Source organism: Mesocricetus auratus, unplaced genomic scaffold (genome assembly GCF_017639785.1).
Source record: "Mesocricetus auratus isolate SY011 unplaced genomic scaffold, BCM_Maur_2.0 Super-Scaffold_4256, whole genome shotgun sequence".
Taxonomy (NCBI): Eukaryota; Metazoa; Chordata; class Mammalia; order Rodentia; family Cricetidae; genus Mesocricetus; species Mesocricetus auratus.
The window spans coordinates 122874588-122890054 of NW_024429182.1; the positions used below are offsets into that span (position 1 = coordinate 122874588).

At 50.0% G+C, this 15467-nt stretch overlaps 1 protein-coding gene across 1 annotated transcript in view; it reads left to right on the forward strand.

The window, feature by feature from the left end:
- Positions 1 to 7257: 7257 nt before the first annotated feature.
- St8sia2 (ST8 alpha-N-acetyl-neuraminide alpha-2,8-sialyltransferase 2) overlaps positions 7258 to 15467 on the forward strand; it is a 76263-nt gene continuing 68053 nt past the window's right edge. The window contains exon 1 of the mRNA XM_005084542.4: positions 7258 to 7527. Coding sequence (XP_005084599.1) covers positions 7430 to 7527 — 98 coding nt within the window. The 5' untranslated portion in view covers positions 7258 to 7429. The remainder of the gene's footprint in view (positions 7528 to 15467) is intronic.

A 15467-nucleotide genomic window follows, 5' to 3' on the forward strand; every position in this document is an offset into this window, starting at 1 on the left:
AGATCTCCTGAGCTAGTTGGGAGCATGGGGGTAGGGGTCAAGACCAGGCTGGAGAAATCCACAGAAACAGCTGACCTGAACAAGGGGAAGCCCATAAACCCTGAGAAACCAGCATAGTACTGTTCCAGTCCCCTGAATGTGTATGACAGTTTGGAGGTCTGGTTAATCTATGGGGTGTCTGGTAGTGGATCATTATTTATCCCTAGTACACGAATGGACTTTGGGAGCCCACTCCACATAGAGGGATACTCTCTCAGCCTAGACACAAGTGGGGAAGGTCTAGGCCCTGCTCCAAATGATATGACAGACTTTGAAGGTCCCCTATGGAAGGCCTCACCCTCCTTGTGGAGCAGAAAGAGGATGGGATAGGTGCCAGTGGGGGCAGAGGAGGAGGGGAGGGAGAGGGAACCGGGATTGACATGTAAAATAAGCTTGTTTCTAATTTAAATTAAAAAAGGAAAACAAAAAAGAGGGCTTGCCATTAGGAATGGCACAAATTAAAACACTCATGCAAGGAAACCAACTCATCCCTAGACCTTTCTGTAGTCCTCCTCCATCTACTTTGTCAAGAAAAATATGGGGACCAGAAAGTGCTGATGTGTAACCTTACAGACTGTATTTGAGAGGAGAGATGGGGAATGGAATTCTCAATGGAACATGATAGAGGAAACCCACCTGGAGTCCAGGAACTCTCATAGGTGTGCAATGCTGTATGCTACCACAACAGCAGGTCAGTATTCTGATCAGTGGTGACATGCCGTTGTGGATTAACCCTTCTGGGGCTTATGGTAGAGATGGCATCTCATTAAGCACACTTCTCAAGTTTCAGAACTATGGTTATTCCATGTTGCCCCTGGTAACCAATATGTTAGAAACAGCTTGCTCTCATTGTTTGGTGCAGTTATAAAAACTCAAAAGTATGATGCTAACAAGACGGCTCAGCAGGTAAAGGCAACTGCTGCCAAGGACGGCAAACCCAAGTTCAATCCCCAAGACCCACGTGATGGAAGGAGAGAACCAACTGGTAAAAGTTGTCTTCTGACCCCCACATGCACATAGTGGCATGTACGCACGTAATAGATGTGGAATAATAAATATTATTACATGTACGATGTAATAAATTAGCTACATATAATATGATAAATCAATGTAATAGAAAATGCATTTTAAAAGTTAAAATATTAAATATTAGCATATATGGAACATACAAACTTTCAGTTCAATAAATTCTACCAGAAACAAAGACAGTAAGCACCTAGAACTATCACTTCCACAGTTTTTCACCCTTCACTGTTTTCTGTGCTCTTGAGGTGTTTTCGTTTCTTTCCAGCATGGTAGAAGTGCTCATTGTATGTCTGTCACTCATATCTCTTTCCAAGTATGACTTTTTTTGTTCAGGACAGAGTTTCTCTGTATTGTTTTGGAGGCTATCCTGGAACTTGCTCTGTAGACCAGGCTGGCCTCGAACTCATAGAGATCCACCTGCCTCTGCCTCTGCTAGGATTAAAGGTGTGCGCCACCAACGCCCAGCTTCCAAGTATGACTTTAACAACATGGGTGTGATGGTTTGAAGAAGGTAATAATAATAAAAAAAAGCCATATTGATTGTCCATCGTACATCACAGTGTGGGACCAGAAAGTAATAAGTATCCATTGGGAGTTCCTAATTTCATTGAAATTGCATGAAAAAAATGAAAGAAATTGCCGTATGTGAGAGAAAACTAATGCTGCGTTTGACTAGAGACAAGCAAACGGCAGTGTAGTTTCAGCTTTGAACACCTGGAGATCTGGAAAAGCCCACGAGACTTCATCAGGAAGATTTCCACCTGCCTCCGTCACCGCATCCCAGCTGTCAGCAAGGTTTCGGACACAAACCAGTGATGAAACAAACCCTGTCTGTGAATGGAGCGGAGAACACTCATGCCGGTGAATGAGAGCTCCATCATTCACATGGAGGCAATGGGAAGAGATGCAAGATGGACCCAGGGACGGCCAGCATGAACTAGCCCTGGATGCCTGAGGATGGGGGTGGCAGCCGCACAGCAGGCAAAGTCTGGAAGGCTGAGAGGTCTGGCTCGGAAGTCATGGCGGTCATTTCGTGAAATCATGAGAGAACATTCCCTTTTGTTCTCCGCTACCTGGTACTGGGCTTCACAGTTAGGTTCTAAATTGTCTTTCACCCCCACTAAAGGGTTTGTCAAAATCTCAAGGAAAAGAATGCAACAACCGCCCCCCCCACTTCTCCTCTTTCCAGCTCACTGTGGAGCACACCCTCCCCACATCGCTTGCTGATAATTTCAGAAACATTTGCAGCAATTGCCTGAGTATATTTCTTTTCGTTCCTTGGCTAAACTACAATTTTGCTATGTAGGAAAGTTACAAATGGAATGCAAATGTGCCCCTTCACTTTTCCATATTGTTACCACTCTGATTCTGATTTGGAAGGGAGAAACGTGGCATTTTTTGAGAACACTCAAATGTAGTGTAAATTTCAAACGAAAAGGCAGGCTCTTTCAGTTATTGAAGGTGCAGAAACACAATAGCTTATTAATCTACCCAGACTATGATATCTGGCCTCTTTCCACTCCCCTCCCATGTTATTCACCCCCAACTCTCTCTCTCTCTCTCTCTCTCTCTCTCTCTCTCTCTCTCTCTCTCTCTCTCTCTCTCTCTCTCTCTCTCTCCCTCCCTCCCTCCCTCCCTCTCCCTCTCTCTCTCTCCTCTTTCAGATATAAAGAAAAAGCAAAACTATCACTGTTTTGTGGCTACTAGGTTGTTAGGTACAAGGTTCGAATTTTGGGTAATCATTATTTATTCTGTAATGATTGAAAGGACTTTTCCATGTGGAAAGATGAAAATGAGGATTTATGGTTACTGTCTCGTCAATGATGGAGACTATGCACAAGTGAAGATGGATTTGCTCCCCAAGCCCCAACACAGCAGAACTAAGGGGGTACAGTGCAAATCAAAGGAGATGCTATTTACAAATAGATTTAGAACTGCCAGAGTTCTGGGGGAGCATTGGCATTCCCAGGATCACTGTGGCAGCATCTGAATCAGAATTCCCTCCACCAACCGAGCCACTTAGGCAGCTTAGCATTTCTGAGCCTGGGTTTGCCTGATGCAAAACGGAGATGATGCTATTTCTATGAAAGGAGGAGTCTGCGATAACTAGGAGAAGCACTTCTCAGCCTGACTTGCACTGACATGTGCTCATGTATGTCAGTGTGTCACTGAACACTCCTGGCCCCATCTGGCATGGCCCTTCTCGCTAGGCAGTGTTTTCAAGTGACAGTTTTGCGTAGCCAGACAGTATTGAGGGGGCTAGTTAGGTAAGTGACGGTAAAGCTGGAGGAGTGTTCATGAATTCCAGCTCTGGGTAAGTTCCACTTTCTTGAGTCTGGCATTTCAGAGGACAACCCAAGCCTGGAGAGTGGCAAAGAAGGGTTGTCTGACTGCTGTGTGCTACAGGCTTCTGCATGGCCCCCTTCTATGCTATCCCTCATCAATACAAACTTCCCGAGCCCCTTGGAGTTGCCTGAATGGCTAATATACTCTATTAATTCACATTAAAATGTTAATGAGTGGTAATGACTTTTAATTTGCTGACACTTTCATATAAGTCCTGCATTTTAGCTCAAGCATCCAATGACTTGGACTAAAAAAAAATGATTTCTGTAGGACACCCCAGTTTCCTGAGAAATCCAATGCAGGAAAGGGGGTGTGCTTAAAAGAGATGCAAGGAAGGAAGGAATGAGGGAGGGAGGGAGGGAGGGAGGGAGGGAGGGAGGGAGGGAGGGAGGGAGGGAGGGAGGGAGGGATCAGTATGTCAGACCAGGCGTGTGCCTGTGTAGCTGTGCTGGCTAGTTGGCACAAACTAGAGTCAGCTGAAAGGCAGGAGCCTCAATTGAGAAAATGCCTCTATAAGATCCAGGTGTAGGTTTTCTTAATTAGTGCTCAATGGGGGAGGCCCAGCCCAATTGGATGGGGCCATCCCTGGGCTGGTGGTCCTGGGTTATAAGAAGACAAACAGAGCAAGTCTTGATGAATAAGTCAGCAAGTATGGCTCCTCCATGGCCTCTGTATGAGCTCCAGTCTTTAGGTTCCTGCCCTGTTTTAAGTTCCTGTCCTGACATCCTTCAATGATAGACTACAATGTGGAAATATAAACAAATAAACCCTTTTTTCTTCCCAGCTTAATCTTGGTCATGGTGTTTCATCGCAGCAATAGAAACCTTAACTAAGACAGCAGCTGTTGACACTTGCTGTCAATCTGATCCTTCATTCTCATTCCAAATTCCAGGAATGAACTCAGGTTGCAGAGACAACAAGAACAGCAGGTGTGCACAGGTCACTGTTAAGGACATTGGCCCAAGAAGAGTGCCTAAGTGCCTTATATGGGGAGTGCTCACAAGGGTCCTTTACTGCACTCCAAGTCAAATCCCACCTCAGTGACTCTGGAAGGAGAGTCTCTACAATGTTAAGTTCTTTTTTTTCCCTGCTAGATATGCCCTGGAAGCCTTCTCCGAGGGCCTGGGCACATGAATTTCTCTATAAGGAATGGTATTTGGTGCAAGTTTCCATGACTAGCTGGCTACTGGGAATGGTTCCTTTCTAGTGGACACAAAGGAGGAATACTGATGAGCCTGGAAAGAGAACATGAGTCACCACACAGAAAACACGAAGTCTCCACTATAGGAGTATTTGTAGCAGTGAGGTTTCCTGACCTGATGAACTGAGCATCGTGGCACTACTTCATGATGTTCTGTCACAATAAGGACTATCACTGGGGACTGAGAAGACGGCTCAGCAGTTAAGACATTCACTGTGCAAGCATGAGGACTGGAGGTGGGACCCTCAGAAACCCACATAAATGCCAGTGAGTATGAGAGCCCATCTAGGACTCCAGCCGGGGGCGGCAGAGTCAGGATTCTCAGGGCAAGCTGGTTATCAAGGCTCGCTATATTGGTGAGCTTGGCGTTTGATGGAGAGACCCTGCCTCGTTGTATAAAATGGAATATTGATCAAAGGTGATTCCCACCATCAACCTCAGACCTCCACATACATGCGCATATACATGCATGTGCTTTCACACACAAATTCAGACCAGAGAGAGAGAGAGAGAGAGAGAGAGAGAGAGAGAGAGAGAGAGAGAGAGAGAGAGAGAGAGAGAGAGAGAGAGCTATTGCTAGAGGGAAGGCACAGAGCAGGGGAGACAGAGGCCAATCTGGTTTCTTCCTGCTCTTTGGAGTGATCTTATTAATCAGTTACAAGCAGGAGACCACAGCTGCACTGTAGCTCATATCCTCTGCCATAATCAGACACTTGCACATCTGTCTTCCTTCTGAACAGAGGGCTTCTAGAGGGCAGGAAATGACATGACTCCTTTTTTTCTAGTCTCCAGCACAGAAACTGGCACAGGATAGCTGCTCAATAAATACTGCTGAGTGGATGAAGAGAATGGAGATAAATAAGATATTTCCAAGAATAACACAGACCTCCTGAATGACCCATCAAATCTGGAAAAGAGAAAGGCGCTTAGAAAATTCGACCACATAAATGGTCACGCTGATAGAAAAGGTAGGTGTGATTGTGTGTGTATGTGGTATTGCCCATGTTCACATGGGGTGTATACAACTTACTGTAAGTGCACACACACAAGCGTGTATTTGTGTATGGAGTCCAGAGGCCAATGCTGGCAGTCTTCCCCCGGAATGCTCTACCTTAATTTTCAAGACAGTCTCTCACCGACCCTGGAGCTTGCCAATTCAGCTTTACTGGCTGAGCAACAAACCCCAGGCACCTGCCTGATTCTGCCCTTACCCCTCAGCACTGGAGTTAGAGATGCACTTCACTCTTACAGCTGTGAACTTGGGTGCTAGGAATCCAAAGCCCATTGCAGACTGAGTCAACTCCCCTGCTACGAGATACCCTCTTCTAATGTCTTGTCTCTACTTGTAAAGAACAAAAACAAACAAACAAACAAAAAAACCCCAAAACCACGGTGATCTCAACATGGTACTCAGCTTCAGAAAGTCACAGCTGAGAAAAACAGTGTGCTCCTCTTAGGGGCTCATCGTCAAGGGCACAGACGTGCATGCTTATGGTGGAAAAGCAATGAAGTACTGTGGAAGGGGAACAACCCTCCTGGGGGGGGAGGACAATTGCTGCTGGAAAGTTCTATCCAGGGCTCGCTCTCTCTCTCTCTCTCTCTCTCTCTCTCTCTCTCTCTCTCTCTCTCTCTCTCTCTCTCTCTCTCTCTCTCTCTCTCTCTCTCTCTCTCTCTGTGTGTGTTGTAATCTAGTTCTAGTAAAACTTAGTGAATGGGTCTTTCTCACTTAATGCAACCGTGCAAAATGGAACATGAGCTAACGTGTCTGAAGCAGGGAAACAGTCCGGTACCGGGTGGGGGAAGGAGCATCTTCCTTTGTGGGAACCATATTTTTCTAGAAGGCCTTTTGATCGTGATAGGACTCCAGGGGGTTATTGATTAGACCAGAAAAGAGCAAGAGCTGGGGAGATGAAGCTCATACAGCCTCAGCCACAGTGGGGTAGTATGCCTGCTGTTGGAGGTAGAACAGGTAGTAGCACACAGTAGCACACGGGGCATCCGAAGCTTCAAGCCAAGACCTCAGACAACTCAGGGACCTCTAGACTCCCAGGCCTGGGTCTATAAATGGACGGAGGAGGAGGTGTTTTGCAGGCCGAGTACCTTGCCCATAAATTGCCGTGAGCATCGCTGCTGAAGTTGGCCTGTTTTAGCCATTCATTTCTTCTCCCCTCCTCTCTTCCGCTTCCCCTCCCAATTCGTCAACTGCTCAAACAGCCCAGAGGAAACCGCCTCCTCGCCGCCGCGCGCTGGAGACCGTCCCTAGGTGTTAGTCTTTGTGTGGGGAAAACTTTGAGAGGAAGCGAGGGCGCTGGACAAAGAGAGGGCGACGGAGGGCGTCCGCCAGCCAGCCCCGGAGCTCCGAGTTGCCCCCTGGCTCAGTTCAGTCTCCGGATCGCTTTCGATAGCCCAAGCCCAACCTGCCTAGGCCGGGAGTGGCAGGCTCCCTGAGCCCTCCCGGGTGGGAGCCGCAAAGGCAGCTGGCTGGTCGCTGGAGTTAGTGGGAGGAGGCCAGGCGAGGCGCGGAGCAAAGCTGTCAAACTGCGCCGGGAGCCCGGTGCGGGGCGGGGGGGAAGGGAGGGGAGAAAGGAGGAAGGAGGAGAGGGGAGGGGCGGGCAGGAGCGGGGAGAGAGAGCGAGCGGGCTCGCCGCGCCTGAGCAACCCCTGTCTGTCGCTGCCACTGTCGCCTCGGCCGCCGCCGGCCCGGACTCGCCCAGAGCGCAGGGTGTGTGCCCCGCTGCGCGTGGAGCGCGGAGGCTCCTCCAGCCCCAGCTCCTCGCCCCGGCCCGCGCGCGGGTCCCGGAGGGCGCCGACCCCACCATGCAGCTGCAGTTCCGGAGCTGGATGCTGGCCGCGCTCACGCTGCTTGTGGTCTTCCTCATCTTCGCAGACATCTCGGAGATCGAAGAAGAAATCGGGTAAATAGGCGCCCCGGGCCCGGGCCCCGAGCCCCGGAGGGATCTCTTTCTCCCCGCGGGCTCCGCGCTCCCCATTCGCTTTGTGTGCGCCGCGCCCCCCTGTCGCTCCGCTGGAGGGAAGGTGCTGGCGGTTTGGACTGGGGGGTGGCAGTGTCAGGGGCCCGGGACGCTTTGGGGAGTGGATGATGGGGGCGCGGCTGCCGAGGGGTGTCCCCGGGCGGGGTGCACGGGCCGCTATAGCCGCGCGGCGTGGGGAAAGCGGACTCGCCCACCCTGTCCCCTGTCCCCCTGGTCCCTTCCTTTGGCGTACGCGCGCGCGGTGTCGCCGGGGTCGAGGGAGGGCGCCGGGGAGTGTCTCGGGCGGGTAAAAGGACAGAGAGTGGAGGGAGGCAGGAGTTTCTTTGTCTCCGGCTCGGTCGCTTTCTCGCCTTGGCAAAGTGGGCAGGGGGCGCGCGGGGATCTCTGAGCTGGGGGAGGGGAATCCCCTGGCGGGAGCTGAGCGAGGAACACTCGGCACCGACTCCAGGAAAGGGGAATGTACTCTACACACAGCGGTACGCACCCACGCCTGCAGCGGGCCAGCCCAGGATCCCGGCGTGGCGGGTGGCATTGCTCAAGGTGTGGCGCGCGGGGCTGTAGACCGGGGCTCTCCGCTGGCTTTGAATGTTCAGCCAACCCTGCGACGCCCCAGGCGACCCTGGGTTGCTGTGCGCTCACACAGGCGCAGAGAGCTGGAGACCTCGCCGGAAAGTCTCCAACGCCGCCCAGTGGGTTTCGGGGTCCCCAGGAGCGCGCGATCTCAGCCGGTCCCCACCTCTTCAGAGGTGGGCGGGACCGCAACCTCGAGCTGCTCCTGGTTGAGGACTTCTTGGAATGTGCTCTCTGAAGGAGCCGGGCGCACCATCTGGGTGCCCCCTGGGCTGAGGCTGGCGCCCTGCCCTACAGACTTCACGCGGAGCCCGACCCCTGTCCGGAGCCTCCAAAGCATGGTGGACCTGTAGGCAACAGGGTTCTGAGGCGGCCTCAGGAAAAGGTTGAGGTCTCAGAGAGAGCAGGGGGTGAATTCGATCCTCTATGGGATTTGTGAGGAACCAAGCAGACAAGCGTCCGGGAGTGCTGCCTGCGCTCCTCCTTTGTCCAACTTCATTTTCCACAAGAACAGAGGATGCGCGGTGCTGTTGGGTCCCTCCAAAACGCAGAGCATCCAGAATCCAAGATGCTGAAGCCCTAGAGACCCTAACCTGCAGACAGGTGTCTCTTCCTGTTCTTTGCTTTCGCTCGGACACTGTCCCTCTCTGTAACCCACAATTTATTCTGTGGACCCCATTATGCTTCAAGAGCCCCTCTATGTCATTCTTCTCATCCTGTTTCCCCAAGAACTCCGAAAACTTTCACAAATGTTCAGTTAATACACTACACGCCGCCAGCTCCTACACACAGGCAGAAACAGGCTACTCTCCCATAGCTGTTCTCCTGGTATGTGGTCAGAGAACCACCAGTAGCAACAGAAATTGGTGAAATCACACTCTGGGGTGAATGGAAGATGGACCATCTACCCTCCCGGGTTTCTGCCTGGCCCGGACCACTGGGTGACCTTTGACAATGAGAAAAGGAAGGACCCCCCCCCAGATGCCTTCTTGTTCTGTTATAAAAACATGTGCTGCGACTTCTGTGAGAAAGCATCTCTGCTCATCAATTTGCTGAACTTTTCACTGAGTGTTTTCTATTTGCCAAGGACTTTCAATTTTTAAAATGTAATGAGAAGATCAGTTACACATAGTGTCTCCCTTTCCTGCCAAAGGCATTTTGAAGCCTCCACTTTCCACAGTCAAATTCTTCCAGCAGGCAATCAGGAGTTTCCAGAGGGGCATTTACATATAGAGTGTGTGTTGAAAGCCCGGTCTCGGTGCTGTGAGCATATCCTCTGTGACATGTTTCACTTGGGGATCCCTACTTCCTTTTCTTTCCTGGGCTGATCTTAGAGAGGAGAACTGTCGCCTAGCCCACACAAACATCCTCTGTAGCACCTTCCCTGAGGACTCTGGTGTTTGGGCTGATGTTGAGTTTGGTCCATCATCACCACTTTCTCCTAGTTTGATGTGGTCACCTTGGGTCTGCACTATCTGTGCCACATGATTGGTGTCAATAGCCTGGTTCCATCTGCAGTCAGCCCCATCTACGTATAATCTGGGAAGGGGGAGGCTCATTGCTTTCGCCGTGCATGGAGAAGGAAAGAACAATGTGGGAATCTCACTTGCCCATCTTTCAGCTAAGGAGAGTGAGGTCTTAGCACAGTCACTAATCCTGGGAACCACCTCAGATGTGACTAGCAAGGGTTTGGTGTGGGTAAATGACCTGCCACAGAGGCTGGGGCGCGGTGTCAAGAGGACCCTGTCTCCCTTGCCCTCTGCTTTTCAGGATGGCCTGGGATGCTATTCAGGACCACAGTGCTTTTGTATCAGCCCTTTGCGACCTGGGCCAGAAAGGATAACACATTACCCCAAGAGAGAGCCATGGTCCTGTCAAAAGAAAGATGGAGCAGGTGGGGGCTGATTCTGGACGGCAGTAAACGGTGGGATGCTGAGATCTAGTGGTCAGGCAAGCAAGATAAAGAATCACTTTAGGGATAGGTTTTCCAAGGATTAAGGACAGTGAAAGAAGCAAGCAAACCACACACACACACACACACACACACACACACACACACAGTCTAGAGAGCCATTTTTCCGAAGCCTTCAGTCCTTTCTCAGAAAATGAGATTCTAGGTTGGTGTCCTCCATGGTCCTGACCAGCCCCAAGCATTATACATGCTCTGGCCAGGGGTAAAGCTCTCTTTTAGAGGCTTTGTCTGGGAGACATCTCTTTTTCTGAGTGATTCTCTTCAGAGTTCCCTCCCTGACGCTCTTGCTCTCACTCAGCGGGTACTGCACAAGAAAGGAAAACAGGTAAGAAGCCAAAGTCTCAACAAAGCACCCAAGGAGGCCTGCCTGAGAGCAAGGGGCTCTTAAATTCTGAGTCAGCAAGTGCATGAGCTGGGGTGACACAGCCTCGTACCCACCCCCTAGGCACCTCATCAGCTCTAACATCAGTTGTCCCACGTTGTATCAGGCATGTTCCATCTCTAGAGATTGTGACATGGCATTATCATCCGCAAAGTCCACAATGTGTTATCTAGTTACCAAGAGAAAATCGCAAAATAAAAACCTACCAGTATTTTAAATAAGTTTACAGCTTCGTGTTGGAGCACAGTCACAACCTCTTTGGTGTGCACGGCACCTGTGGGCTGCAGCTTTGACACACCTGCTAGGTAAACGGAGTCATTCTGCTTATCACCTGCTTGAGCCTTGGGTGTAACGCCTAGGAAGCGGTGTGGACCTTGGTGGCCACGTGTATCACGTTGCCTTCACAGTTGACCAACAGAAGTCATTCAGAAGTATGAATTCCCGCAGTCCGGCACAGGTGGGCACACAACATCCTAGGGCAAGGTGGTACTCGGAGGTCCTCAGGCCGCAAAGGGCTCCTCCTGCAGAAACAGTTCCCTGGGTTACAAGTTATGTCTAGTTTGGCGTAATGTCAGATATCTAAGCCTCACACCTTTGCCATGCAATACTCTAGTCACCAGATGGTCATCATAATCATAAGAGCACTATAGAACTCTGTTTAGAAGATAAATGAGTAGCTGGTGATCCCAGCAATCCCATTTGTGGCACTGGGGGGGATGATAATGATGGTTAGCATGAACAGAGTACTTGTTGTGAGCTGAGAGCTATTCTTAGTTGTCCAAGACATTAACATATTCTATTCTTGTCCTACCCCAACGGCAAGCAACCAGTGGCACTAAGAACAGCTGCTCATTGAGCTCTGTGTGCTAGGCCCATGGAGACCACCTTGAAACATCAGTTCATTGGCTCTACCCATCTCCAGTGGGGACTGCTGCTATCCCTAGTTTACCAGGAAGGAAACTGAAGCTGTGAGTTAATTTGCTGGCAATGAAATACTTAGTACTTGACCCTATGTCTACGTAGGTCAGAGGTCAGGCAGACTGTGGGCTAAATCTTCTGGAGGAGATAGCTCTCTCGTCGTCTTGCAAACTAAACTCCAAGGGCAACTGAATCAGACTTCTGGTGATTGCATCCAGGCATCCAGAGCAAGGGTGATTGCGAAGATATTTAGCAACCCATCCATCTCTGGCACTGATGTGTTAGAATGGACATCCGAGTGGTCAGAATTGATGCCGTCTAGTGCATCATGCCAGGGTCCTAGTACCATATTGAAGATCAAGCCATGTCTGGGAAAGGAACAGAGGAGGAGCGGTTATCTCTGGTCATCACTGCAACGGGGTCTGTGAGCAGGCAGTGACTCCTGCCATCCAGGGAAGGCAGGGTGAGATGCACCTCTTAGAGGAGGAGTCTGGGTGGGTGTGGAAGAACACGGCCTTGGGAGCTGCACCCTTCACCCTGTGAGAAGAGTCTGCGTTTATTCAAGATGGTCCTTTTTTGTTGGGGGAGGGGCTCATTTTTTTCTCTTCCATCCTAGTATAGTTCGCCCAAGCATACACACAATTAAAAGAGAAAATAGAAGAGAAAGACATTCTGATTTTAACTCCCTTGCTCTGAGTCCTTGATGCCAACTGTTCTAGCATCAAATTTAAATTGTAAATAGATATCCGTCTTGGAAACCAATTCAACGCGCAAGGCCTCTTTCCCCTTGTAGTGTAGAGTTGCTAGGTTTTAAAACTGTTTAGATTTTACAAACTGGGAATGGTGAAAAGTGAACATTATAGATACTTGACACAAAGAGTGGGATTCTAGAGAGGTTCTCTCTTCTTCTTTAAGTAGGGAATGCACAGAAATGACTATAACCTTTCCATGGACTCTCTTCCATCCTTCCAAGGCCCTACCTGTTCCGTTCTATATTGCTTACAAGTTTCTACGTTGTTCCATGATTGCCCATTTCTATATGTCTCTGGGACTTCTCATACATACTACCTGCTCTCCCTGCCCCTTTCCTAGGCCCCTTTCTCCTTTGCATAACGTTCCCAGCTGCTGCCCCCCCACATACACACATGTTCTCAATTATGTTTTATTTACCCTCCTCCAGCTCCTTCTGAGAAGTGTATGTTTCAGGATTGCTGACCTTTTGGCATTGCAAAATGACAGTGCCACCTATAAGTTCACCCTTAAGAACCACTTGATTGCGTTACCAAAACAAATCACTTTTTAAAAAGCCATGATCTCTTCAGCTAGGATACTAGTTTGTAGTGAGCTCCGTTCATAGCTACCCTGGGGTGCTTGTGGCCCACGGCCCCAAGGTGGAAACACTTGGTAGACGATGAAGCCCATGAAGTATCTTTAGAATGAACAAACGCAGGCTTAGGGTTTAGCAAAGTCAGGTCCTAGTCTCTCTGTCTCAAAAGTCTCTCTGCTCATCTAACAGTTAAACACCCCCACTTGATGAGAAAGTCGTGGCATTCCTGCCATGTCCGGCGTGAAAGGTACAGCCTGGGACAGACACTGAAAGGGACATCTTTGAGACATAGCCCACATAGAAATGCAAGGTTCCTCCCATCTATACTATCTCCAAATGTTCTCTATGGGTACTTGGAAGCGGTGCTTTTATTTCTAAAACGCTGTCAAATCGGGGGTTTGTGATGACCCGCCAAGGCTGGGGATGCTGCAAGGATGGAGATAAGCTCAGGAGGATCACATCTCACAGCTGCCTGGAGCAAAACTGAGTCAGACAGGCAGATGGCAGGACAGCAGGAACTCCACACCCCAGTGAACCGGTGGCTGTGGCTGTCTCCTTCTGGGGGAGGGGGTGATGGAGACAGGTCCCTCCCTAGAGGTCTGCCAGGGTGATGTCCCCAGTGGCTGCCTTCCTGCCACTTTGGGTCTTGCTTGCTATCTCTGCTGTGCTAGTCTCGTCCCTAAGTGTTGAGATTAGTCACTCTCTTAGGTGGCAGCTGGGCCGGTTTTAAATTCTCCCCAGTTGCCCGCAATTCATCACCCAGCCAGGAGGCTGTCCAGTGTCCTGACGGGACCTGTTTGTCCCTGAATTTGCTCAGCTTCAGCTGTCACCTACCTCACAGTGGCATGGAGAGAATGGCTTCAGCCGAGGAGAGCAGAGCGCGTCTGCACTACACACAGGCAGCTGTGTTCCTCCTGACACACTTGCGAGCACTTGGGGGAGCTGATTTGTTTCCCTGGAAAATCCTGCATCACGCCTTGCTTGCTGTGTGAGTTGTAAATCTGCATTGCAAGAGGGAGGCTCTCCACTCTGTCAAGGGGATTTCCCGGCGCGGCTGGCTTGCTATTGTAGAAGGAACCCGCTATTCTGCTCTACTCCCCAGCCGCCCCACCCCACCCTAAGCTTCAGGGATGCAATTTCTGCTCCTGTAGCTTCTTAATCCATAGCTTGTGGGTCCAGATGTCCTCCCCCACCAGTGGTCCCCCCAAATGCTAATGTGCAGAAAGGACAAAGGACGCAAAAGGAAAAGAAAAAAAAAACAGAAAAAGAAAGAAAAAGCACAGTGTATCCAGACAGTCGGGCAGTCTCCAGTTACCAGCTGTCATGGCCTCAGAGCTTCTATATCCTGAGATGCTGCTCTCCTTTTCTTTTGGCTACTAAGATGACCACATTTTAGGAAAGTCTTGGTGGGCGGCCCAGTAATCCTCTTCTGTAGCCAAACAGGTTGGAAGCCAATGCCTGCCAACCTCAGTTTTTTGTTTGTTGGTTTTTTTTTTTGTTTTGTTTTCTTTTTTGTTTTGCTGTTTTTGTTTGTGATGTTGCCAGCTTTTAAAATCTTATATTCTGGTATCCAGTTCCTCATGTTCGTGGTGGGAACCACACTGGAAGGCACAGCCTGCCTCCACACAGTTCTTTTCTCCAGGGGAAAGGTACCAGTAGACAGTAACAACAGAGTCATTCTGTGGGTGCTAGATATCAAATAACACCTCTAGACTTCACAGCAATCAGATAGGATTGATGTCATTTTTGTGCCCATTGCACAGGTGAGGAAACTGAGTCACAGAGTCGACAAACGATTCATCTGGAGTCACACAGCTAGTAAAGGGGGATCTGAACCCAGGCCCCAGAGGACAAGAATTATGCAAATGCAAAAGTGATGCATTAAGTGGCATCCAGTAAGGAAATGGGCATGCTCTTATCTCCAAGGGAGTAGTCAACCAAACAGCAAGGTCTGTGTGAGAGAGAACTACACAGACACAGCAAGGCTAGGGGAGGCTTGCAGGGTGGTGTGCTGGAGCCCAGGACATAATGGGCAATGACAGCTGGAAAGATCCATACAGAATGGGGTGGGCAGCTTCAAACGCCTTTGCCTCCCCTCCCCTCTCCTCCTTGGGGCAGAAGGGAGCAGCCTTCTGCCCCAAGTTGTTCCCATCAAAATAGCTCTGGAAGGTCTTTGTTAGGGAAGGCAGGTAGGATGGGTTTCAGCAAGGAGGTGGCTCATCCCAGGGAGCTCCCTTTCCAGGGCCTGACACCTCTGAGAGCTCCCTATGATGGCCTCACTCAGTACGGCAGTCATACCGTTTGCCCATCTGCAGATAAGTAATAAAGGCTCGAGGTTCCGGGACTTTCTGTGACCACCCAGAAAATAAAAGAGGAGCTGCGTTTATCTGGGCCTGGGCTAAGCTCACTGCTCCCAGCTGCGTTTTGGCACTGAAGACTTTTATACCACCCTTCTAGTCTTGCGCTGGACCTCCTCTCCTCTGTTCCACTGTCCGTGCCACGCTGCGGGTTTGTGAGAAGACGCTGGAAACTTCTGAGTCTGTAGGGGAGACTCGCGGACTGTCTGTAGTCTAGCACAGCGGTGGCATCGCTGGGGTCTGGTGGCTCAGCCACAGCTGAAGAAAGGGCAGACACACCTGGACTCCGCCCAGGAAGACCTGAGCGCTTGCCTTTAGGTCTCTGAGTCTCCAGTT